Source organism: Medicago truncatula, chromosome 3, assembly GCF_003473485.1.
Source record: "Medicago truncatula cultivar Jemalong A17 chromosome 3, MtrunA17r5.0-ANR, whole genome shotgun sequence".
NCBI lineage: Eukaryota > Viridiplantae > Streptophyta > Magnoliopsida > Fabales > Fabaceae > Medicago > Medicago truncatula.
Window position 1 is genome coordinate 9,336,719 of NC_053044.1, and position 11,003 is coordinate 9,347,721.

The following is an 11,003-nucleotide window of genomic DNA, read 5'->3' on the forward strand; positions in this document are numbered from 1 at the left end:
TAGTTACATATAGGTGATTCCACAAATCAATCACAATTTTATTATTAACACATCGTTTATAAAGCGCTTTAATAATAATTGCTATTGACTTTTGCATTAATCTGACAAAGAAGTCGGAGGGTATTTGAAGAATCGTAATTGTCGTCTAACCTCTAAAACAAAATATTTACTTTCTACTGCTCACATTGAGCATACAATTCAAAAGTGCAAATCCTTAAACCCCTTTTTTGCTTTCTTAGTTTAAATAGATATAGCAAATTGCTTCGTTGACGACAATCAATGTAGAGACGATAACTTACTACTTTATTACTTATTACGTTTTGATGCACTTGTCAAATTTGTCGTTATATATTAGTATGAGTAGAGATATTTGTATAACTATTTGTGACAACTTTTTTTTCTCTTTCTCTTTTTGTTGGTAAAAAATAATAGAGAGAAAAAAAATAATAATAAGACCATAATTCAAGTATGAGAGAGAAGTGTTGTTCAAAAATTTTCATAAAATGGATGTTCAAATATCATTTCTATATTGATATAGATTATGCAAGGATCAATGTGATAGTAAGTTTTATAACTGATGACAAATTTGCTTCATTTGGACAAAATTATTAAAATTTGCTTCATTTTCGATCAAAATAGTCCTTGTGAAAAAAAATTACTTTCCATTTTTTTATCAAATTCGTCTATGTACCTGAAAGCTGACTTAGAACCCCGCCGGTTAATGTGACATGTCATCACTTTAAGGGCGAAATTTGACATGAGACTAAATTGATTAAGTAACAAAGTCCATTTCAATGGTTTCATGGATTACTCAAACTAGATATGTTTAGGTTATTCCATGCAACATTGAAAACTTGCATGCTCCTAAAACATCAACTAAAGCCTCTAACGTATTGTTGTTCATTTCTCTCTCAAACCTCTCTCCAATTCAATGCCATTTCCACACACCATTTTGACCCTTTTCTATCCACTCTAATTCTTCATCTGAAATCTTCATCATCTGTCTCCATTTGCAGAATCATTCATGCCCATGTGATCAAATCTCTTGATTACCGTGATGGGTTCATTGGTGATCAATTGGTATCTTGTTACCTTAAAATGGGTCCAACAAAAGATGCATATTTGTTGTTTGATGAAATGCCAAAGAAGGATTTTGTTTCATGGAATTCTTTGGTTTCTGGGCTGGCGAAAATTGGGCAGCTTGGTGAATGCTTGAGTGTGTTTTGTAAGATGAAATCTGATTCAGAATTGAAATTGAATGAGTTTACGTTTTTATCGGTTATCTCGGCTTGTGTATCGGAGAAAGCGTGTGATGAAGGCTATTATGTTCACTGTTGTGCAATGAAATTGGGTTTGGTGTATGAGGTGAAGGTTGTCAATGCTCTTGTTAATATGTATGGGAAGTTTGGCTTTGTTGAATCGGCTTTTAGGTTGTTTTCGGAAATGCCTGAGAGTGAGAAGAGTATTGTGTCCTGGAATTCAATTGTTGCTGTTTGTGCCCAAAATGGAATGCCTAATGAGGCTTTTAATTGTTTTGATATGATGAGGGTTAATGGTTTTTTTCCTGATGATGCCACAATGGTGAGTTTGCTTCAAGCTTGTGAAAATTTTCCTTTGGGAAGAATGGTAGAGGTTTTGCACGGCGTAATCTTTACCTGTGGTCTTGATGAAAATTTAACAATTGTGACTACCCTTTTGAACTTGTATTCGAAGTTAGGGAGATTGAATAATTCTCGTAAGGTATTTGAAGAGATAAGTAAGCCTGATAAAGTGGCATGGACTGCGATGCTTGCAGGCTATGCAATGCATGGGTGTGGGAAAGAAGCAATTGAGTTCTTCGAAAGGATTGTAAGGGAAGAAGGAATGGAGCCTGATCATGTTACTTTTACTCATTTGTTAAGTGCATGTAGCCATTCAGGGCTTGTCAAGGAAGGAAAATACTTCTTCAGAGTTATGTCTGATGTTTACAAAGTTCAACCACGATTGGATCATTATTCGTGTATGGTTGATCTTCTCGGTCGATGTGGTCTACTCGATGATGCTCATGAGCTGATTAAGAACATGCCATTTGAGCCAAATTCTGGAGTTTGGGGTGCCCTTCTTGGTGCTTGTAGGGTTCATCGGAACATTGATCTAGGGAAGGAAGCTGCCAAGAATTTGATAGCATTAGATCCGTCAGACCCTAGAAACTATATCATGTTGTCTAACATGTATTCTGCTGCAGGTTTGTGGAATGATGCATCAAAAGTGAGGACTTTAATGAAGAATAAGGTTCTTACTAGAAATCAGGGATGTAGTTTTATTGAACATGGGAATAAAATCCACCGCTTTGTTGTCGATGATTACACTCACCCTGATTCGCACAGAATACACAAAAAGTTGGAAGAGGTTATGAAAAAAATTCAAGATGTTGGATTTGTGCATGAAACAGAATCAATTCTCCATGATGTTGATGAGGAGGTGAAAATAGATATGATCACCAAACATAGTGAGAAGATAGCTCTTGCATATGGACTTTTGGTCACCAATGCAGATATGCCGTTAGTTATAATAAAAAACCTAAGAATATGCCGTGATTGTCACAACACTGTAAAATTTGTGTCGATGGTAGAAAAGCGTACTATCATTATCCGAGATACAAAGCGATTTCACCAGTTCTCAGGTGGGTTATGTTCTTGTGGTGATTATTGGTAGTGTTCATCAGAGAAAGAGTTTAAGAGATAACTCAATGTGTTATTCTGAAACAAGAGTACATGAAGAACTACATAGTGTGAAGTCTTTGCCACACATGATGAAGTGTAGAGAGACGATTTTTTCCTAACAAAGAAGAGATCAAGCTTTATATATACAGAAGGTGTAGCAATTGAAACCTGGAGTTCATAAATGAAGGATTACACCCTATGAAGCACGGATACGGACACCGGATACGACACGGAAATTGACATGCCGACACCGCTAATAATTTTGAAAATCACATAATTTGGTGTAATTATATATGTCGGTGTCAGACACGACACATGTTAGATATTGAGACACGCCTAATCCGAGGAGTGTCCGTGCTTCATAGATATACCCAATGTGATTTTGCTGCAGAAAGGGTCTAGCTTCGATGTTCAATCTCAGTGCTAGAATGAGCTACAATGATTGTTTCTTAGAGCACTAAGATTTAGTGTTTGGGCCGAGGAAAATGTAAGAACGATAGATGGATCGTCTATCTTATTGACTGTTTTGGCCAATAAGCACTGCACAGAAGGTGTAGGCATGAAACATTAAGGGGCATATCAAATTAGCAGGATGAAGAACATGGGTTGAGAGACAGTACCTTCTAGTGTTTGTTTGGATAGAGTAACTTTAGGACTTGATGTATTTTTAGGAAGTAATTAAAATTACTTGGGTTAAAAAATTCATTGTATGTATTTTCATCCCTTTCTTAAAGTGGCTCATTACCTTCTTTTTTTTTCTCTACCTTTGCTTTCTTTTCTTTTTTTCAATTGATAAACAAATCTGAAGCTACAAGTTCCATTATTACACGTGGGATCTACAAAGTTTTCTTTACTTCTCCACCATCCTTTTCTCTTTTAAACATTATACACTTACGTTGTTTGCGTCTGCAGTGTTTGTACAAACAACAATGTTGCCATGAAGTATACTATTAATAAGCAACTAAAATTTTATTTAATTCCTAGAATGTGTATAATGTTTTTTTTACAAAGAATGTGTATAATGTTTTTTTTACAAAGAATGTGTATAAAGTAAATAACCAAACCATAATAAAGGTTTATTCAAGGTTTTTTTTTTTTTGGTCAAGGAAGGTTTATTCAAGGTTTTAACTAGACTAGATGAAACATATTGTAAGGTGAGAGAATTATACAAATGTACTCCTATCTACGTAGATATATGTCTTCTCGGTAGAGGTGACACATATCTCAAACAAAAGTATTATGTACAAGTTGATTTTATAGGTGGAGTCCATGATCAAAACAATCAGAAAAATGTTGAACAACTTATTAGATTCTGGATAATAAATTTGGGATGAGCCAAAAATATGGTTTGAAGAGTAGTAGCCTCAGAATCTGTTCTAGTGAAATGAACATAATTGTGCTTCTTCAAGTTTATGACCAAATGTTGCAGCTCAGTTTTGCCATCTCTTTCAGACTTTTACATCTACGACATGCATTATATAGTTACTTTATATTCGTCAAACTATCTCTATTTTTAGCCTTCAAATCCAACAGAATATGCCTATGTTGTACCAAACTCTTTGTGAGGTCAACAACTTTCTTCTTGTTTTCTTGTCTTAATATACCCGTAAGAAGGTGACTGTCTAACTTTGGCTCCATCTTATGGTTGTGAACTCGATTAAGAATAACCAACCAGCACTCAATTGTTTTTTTGTCTAAGTAACCACGCAAACTAAACTCACATCCACATTTCCTTGAGCATGTGTCTTCAAGCTTCGATTTCTTCTTCCTCTTCGGTGGTTTGTATTCAGTGTCCCTTTCACAACGCATCATTAACATTGGTTTTTAGAGAATGGATCTCCTTATAGCTATAGTAAATCCTGCCTTTGTTGCTTGTCGACGAACCCAATTAATCACATCATCTAAGACTTTCCATCTATCTTTGTATAAAAATAGGCATAGTGTTTACTTGATTGTCATGAAGCATGGAAACAACGGAAGCTTTCACTTCAATGGAAGAGTCAATATAAGGTTTCATATTAATGGAAGCTTCAATAGAAGATTTGACATCAACAAAAGCATCAACAATATTTGGTTACACATCAAAGGAAGCTTCAAACTAGGCAATTTCAACTCGACATTACTTGGTTTTTAATCAACAGCCTCATCAACCGCATTTTCAACTGTAGCTATCAATAAAGAATAAAACATTGCAACAAAAAAGTTATCGATAATTATTTCAATGACTCGACGAAAAAAAAAAGGCACAGAAAATCAAAATTGGGCACCAACGGCAGTGAAGCACTGGTTGCCCAACACTAGTTAACAATCGTTGACTCCCAACAACAAGCAACTGCCGTTACGACTAGCTTTCATAAAAATGAAAAAATGGCAAGAAAAATCAAACAACATAAGCGGGTTAAAAGATGCATCAACTGTTTGTTGATGTCAAATAAGTGTAGAAACCCTCTAGCAATTATTCTCTAATAATTTGAGACCAAGATTTTGCAGCAAATTTGAACTTTGGAGTTTTTGGATGGAAGAGGGAAAAAGTTGATGAATAAAGAGTTAGGTGGAAAAGTGTCTCCTTACACTAGAAAATTGTCAGGAACCGCAGTAAATTGTCGTTGAAATCGATCACTTAAAAAGCGATAATTAACTGTCGTTGGAAGCGAGCGTCAATTAACTTCCTCTAAGGGTATTTACGTATTTTTAAAGTGTTAAATAACAATACTTGAAGTGAGATGAACAAAATAAAAAAAAAAAAAAAAAAAACTCCCTAAGTTCAGCCCATTTTGCCACTTTTTTGTTACAAAATTTCCACTTTTTATTCACTCTTATTTTTTACAATGTTTATATCCAAACACACCTATCTTTTCTACGTTCTATTAACACTTCATTTTCTTTATTTATTACTTTCATTTAGACGGAGATTCCGTATTTATCTATCTACTTTTTTATTGCACTAATGCATATAAATTATGAACGATAGTTTTTATGAAATTTTGATTAAAACTATACTAATTCTGATTAATTGTTTTATTTTAAAAAATTATAGTTATAGGTACTTCACACTTTCATATATTGTAATAAATTATACTTATTTTTTTCAACAACACCAACAATACAACAAATATAACATTATTATAGGCAATTTTGTTGAAAGGTATAATTGGAAGTGAACAAGTCAACCCAAAAACATGTATTTTCTTTTCAAGTCATGCTAATTTGTGTCCTTGGAACATTGGTTAAGAAAAACTAAAAAAACAAGTTTTCAATTGAAAATTATACTTTTTTTAATTTTGAAAAATTGACTACACAATTTTTCAATGCAATAACTATTATATTTGTTCCTTTAACTTTCTTCTTCAATTTTTTTTATTTCTTTAACCAGTGTTTTTGATTAACATTTCCCTTTTCTTTATATTCATCAAGAGGGTACACTCCTCGCCGCTCATTCTTGCACATGATCTAGCTCTGTTGCATTTGGACTATTTGAAATGAAAGGAATCATAGGTTGTTTTCTAATAATGTTAAATTAGCCATGCAACTTATGGAAAATGTAAAAATCACTTCACTAGCGTGGTTGAAAGCTAAAAATGTTTGTTTTCCTTTTGATACCATATGTGGTGGCTGCAACCTCTTGTGTGTTTGGGGATTGACTGACCATTGTTCACCTCTATTATGAACTTAAGGATTGGTTTTTGTAATTTTGTTCTGATTCGCTATACACTCCTTGTGCTAAGGAGCAGATTTTTTTGTTAATATATATCATTTTAGCTTGTTAAAAAAAAAAAAAATAAGAGTACAAATAATATCAATATCACATATAATAAATCACTATACTTATTTTTATTTTAAAAAATGATATTTATACAACTATTTTTGAATAATTTTTAAACTATTCTCTCACGTACTATCATTTGTTCTCACTCTCTATCTTTGTAACCTTTGTGCAAATATTATTTTTAAAATTATCATAAAATAGTACAAATAGCATTATTATTATTTTTGGCTAAATTGCATTTTTGGTCCCTTAACTATTTAGGTAGTATTGTTTTGGTCTCTTAACTAAAATTCGATTAATTTTGGTCCCTTAACTTCTCTTTGTTACACATTTTGGTCATTTCCGTTAATTTTAATTCAAAAACGTTAGGTTTTCTTCATCTTCTTCTCCTCTTTTTCATCTTCATATCATCTCCATCAACCTTCAACAACAAGAATCCCAGAAAAATTCTAGAAGAAAATGAAGAAAATCTAACATTTTTGAATTAAAACTAACGGAAATGACCAAAATGTGTAACAAAGAGAAGTTAAAAGACCAAAATAAATGGAATTTTAGTTAAGTGACCAAAGCGATACTACCTAAATAGTTAAGGGACCAAAAATGCAATTTAGCCAATTTTTTTTTATAGGGGAATAACATTAGAGAAATGATATTTGAACATCTATTCGATAACAACTTTTGTGACAATTTTCTCTCTCATACTCACATTATTTTTTACTTTATCTCTCCATTGTTTTGGTTTCTGTACAAATACTTATTTTTTCTTTATAAATTATGATTATCATATAAGTTGTCAACCAAATTGATTGTTGAAATAACACTTTTTATAACATTATTCTTTTAGATTGTGTGAATGAAGTGTATGGGGTATAATCCATAATTTTCCTATTTTTCATTTATCTGGCTTACATTTCATATGTCATAAACCTTTATGCAAATAAAAGTGGCAGAATATCATTGGTCCACATTAGTCACAGTCACAAAAGCAAAAACAGTATCCACAAAGAAATCAATATATCGTACACGAACTCACCATACGATACAATATCGTCAGCCCCAATTTATCGTTACACATCAATCATTTGGCCCACCTTCCACTTTCAATGATCGTTATACCCAAAATATTTCATTTTCAAGCATACCCTAAATGACAATTGTACCCCTAAATAACTACCGAATTTACCCAAAGATGCCCGTGTTGGCCCCACTTTGTCTCATTTCTCAGAAACACCGCATGACCGAAATGCATAGAAAATAAAAGAGAAATAATATTTAAACAACCATTTTTTATAATTTTTGTCATAACTTTCTCTCTCATACTCACATTATTTTTTTACTTTTTCTTTCTATTGTTTTGGTTTTTGTGCCAATACCTCATTTTATTTGTAAAATTTTGATTATCACAAAAGTTGTACATATATGGATGTTCAAATAACACAATTTAAAATAAAATCATTTTAGGAGTTTTTTTTTCCATTTTGTCAACGAATTCATCGAACTATATTAAATTATTAATATCATCAAAATTTGAAAATTATCCTTTAAATTACAAAATTTTAATGGGATATATATTTTTTATGGAGAATGTTTATCATTGCACTTGGGACATTGGATAAGGGGATAAAAATAGAAATATAACATTGGAAAATGGTAAAAAGTGATTAATTTAACTTTTTAAAAGTTAAAATATTGTTGAAAACAATGTAAACATGCTACTTTTGGTTTCCTTAACCATTGCCATGAGGGCAATGATTATGGTTAGCAAGACCCTTTATTTATTTATTTATTTGAAGCATGTCCAAAATTTGTTCAGTGTTTATATTATAGTCATAGTGTAAGAATGATGAGTACCTCAACCAATGAACATTCACATTTTTAAGTGGTATTCGTGAACTATTTTGATCCCACCAATAAATTGTTCATTTTTATTAGTTGGTATGTAAATTATACACTATTCTTCAAAGGTAATTTAAAAAAACCTTATATTATACTCCTTCCAGTCATATATATATATATAAGAAATATTTAACTTTTTAGATTCATGAATCTAAAAAGTTCGATGTTTCTTGTAAATAGGATTAGAAGGAGTATATATCTTGTGTTATTGGCGTTGAATAGTTATCAGCACTCTTCCACCTATGTCAACTTTGTTATTAGGAATTGTATTAGTTTTAATGTTTATTTTCATAATTTAAATTTTTGCATAAAAAAAAAAAAATTGCATAAAAGTCAACCAAACTACTCATTATTTTATTAAAGGTTATGTAACCGATGTCTCTAAGATACTGGTTAAGGATATAAAAATAGAAAATTTTAAATTAAAAATAACACTTTTTAAGTTTTTAAAAAGTTGATTGTATAAGTTCTAATATTCAATTACAATATTTGATTCCTTAACTAATGTCCCGAAAAACATCAATTAACAATTCATTTTTACTAAATATCCTCTACATAATCTAGATTGCGTATAAATCGACTAGACTCCCTCTTATATTTCAAGAGTCCTATATTGATTTATAAAACATGAAATTTGTCTTTAACGTTAACAAAATAGCATTTGAATGAGATACTAATTTTTTTTCCTTGATTGGATTCAATGTACTTATTGAAGGAAATAATCAAGAGTTTCACGGTTCAATGTACTTCCACCTAATTAGTCTCTATCATTATAGTACCATAGGCTAGGATATCCAACGAACCTAATATTTTTCTTAATTAACATAACAACAACAAATTATCATTTTTTTTCTCAAAAAACAACAAATTATCATTTCAAAGTTCATACTAAAAAAAGACAAAAATCTGAAATGATCAAAGCATATGATCAAACACATAACAATTCATCTTCTTCATTCTTTTTCTGTTACAAATAACAATCCCTCTCTCTCTCTCTAAACATTACACACAACCTCTTAAAATCTATCTTAAAACTAACAATTAACATCCTATTTATATTTATATAAATAAAATCCGAAAGTAAAAATAAAACAAACACGTGTAACCCGAACCCGATCAACCAGAACCGGGTCTGTTGACCCGTTTTCACATTTCAAATCTTTCTTTCTTCTTCATCTTCATCTTCGATTTTGAATTTTTGCTTTTCACACCTTCACAATTTTCGCAGCTCTGATAACAGGATTCTCCCTTGCAATCTCTTCTCTACCAACCTTCTTATAATCATACCCACAATCATGTCGATCAGAGTATCGATGATCTGCACAAAACAACTCCCCACATCTACATCGAAATCCAGCCAACCCAACCTTTCTCCGACAACCGGAGCATCTACTAACAACCCTCTTCACCTCAGAAACCGTTTTTTCATCAACCAAATCATGATCCGTTGACCCTTCTTCTTCTGATGATGATGATGATTCTTGACGAGATCTCTTCGGAGACCGAACAGATCTAGAAGATGAAGGTGGTAAGATTGTCGTTGATGCTGTGAAACAATTTTGACACATGTTGTTTGTTGAAGGGTTTCCGACAACACCGCAGTTTTTGATACAAAGATTTATTATTGTTGTTGTTTGTTGAAGGGTTTCTGAAACCACCTTAAATTCGGTTTCTTCATTTTCTGTTCTTTGAGCCATAAAAATTTATGAAGAGAGAATAATAGAGAGAGAGGAATAGAAGAAGATATGAAGAAATGTGTTGTGTTGTGTTTGAGTTGTTATGTTTGTGTTTGTGGTGTTGTGAGGTTGATAATGGAAATGGAATATGGGCCAAGTAGAGAAAGCGTATCAAACATTTCTTTGTTGTTTTTATTTTTTGAATTAAATTTCTACAAGTGGGTTTCTCTTTCTAACTCAACTCAAGTTGTTTGTTGTTCTACTTTTTCTTGCCACCTTTTCTTGTCCAAGAGGTATATGTGTGACGTGTTTATGTACCTTCTACAATAGGTTTTTTCTAGGTTACCCTATCTTATTTAGAGGGTATTTTACCATCTCATGATATCAACCAATCAAAATGTAATATAGATTGGCAACATTAAATGCCATAAATGAGTCAATTTTTTTCTAAAAAAAGAATCAATTATAATCATAAGGTAACTTTTAATACTTTTAATTTTTATTTAATTATAGACATGATTACATTAGAGATTTTATCTTATTTATTTATTACATTTGGGTCTTTTATCTTTATTTTTTTCCGCTTAAGTCTTTTATCTCTTATAAAAGCACATATACATCTTTTTTTCTCATTTTTTTATTAAAAAAAATACATAATTTTTTTTAAAATATATTTTTATTAAAAATGAAACAAATCCAGAAATATGATGAAGATGTTCATCATCTTCATCTTCTTCCTTTGAATCTTCATCTTATTCCTTTGAATCTTCATCATCTTTATCGAATCAATTTTTTTTTACACAAATATATCTTCAAATGTCATGAATTAATGTTATATTCACCTCAAATCTTCTTTTAAACACAAAAATCAAACCCCTATAGAGAAAGGGATTTAGTTTCATCACAAAAAAAAAAAAAAAAATTAGTCATATAAATTGTCACGCTGTATATTATTATTATTAT

The 11,003-nt window shown here is 31.4% G+C and overlaps 2 protein-coding genes across 2 annotated transcripts; one reads left to right on the forward strand and one right to left on the reverse strand.

The window, feature by feature from the left end:
* The first annotated feature begins 721 nt into the window (after positions 1–721).
* Positions 722–3,440, forward strand: LOC11443776 (pentatricopeptide repeat-containing protein At5g40410, mitochondrial). Its single transcript, XM_003599062.4, has one exon. It carries the CDS (start codon positions 823–825, stop codon positions 2,692–2,694), a length of 1,872 nt encoding a protein of 623 aa, XP_003599110.1. The 5' UTR covers positions 722–822; the 3' UTR covers positions 2,695–3,440.
* Positions 3,441–9,232: 5,792 nt separating this feature from the next.
* LOC11428359 (zinc finger A20 and AN1 domain-containing stress-associated protein 5) lies at positions 9,233–10,281 on the reverse strand. The gene has a single exon (XM_003599064.4). The coding sequence runs from the start codon at positions 10,059–10,061 to the stop codon at positions 9,570–9,572; it is 492 nt and encodes a 163-aa protein (XP_003599112.1). The 5' UTR covers positions 10,062–10,281; the 3' UTR covers positions 9,233–9,569.
* Positions 10,282–11,003: the final 722 nt, after the last annotated feature.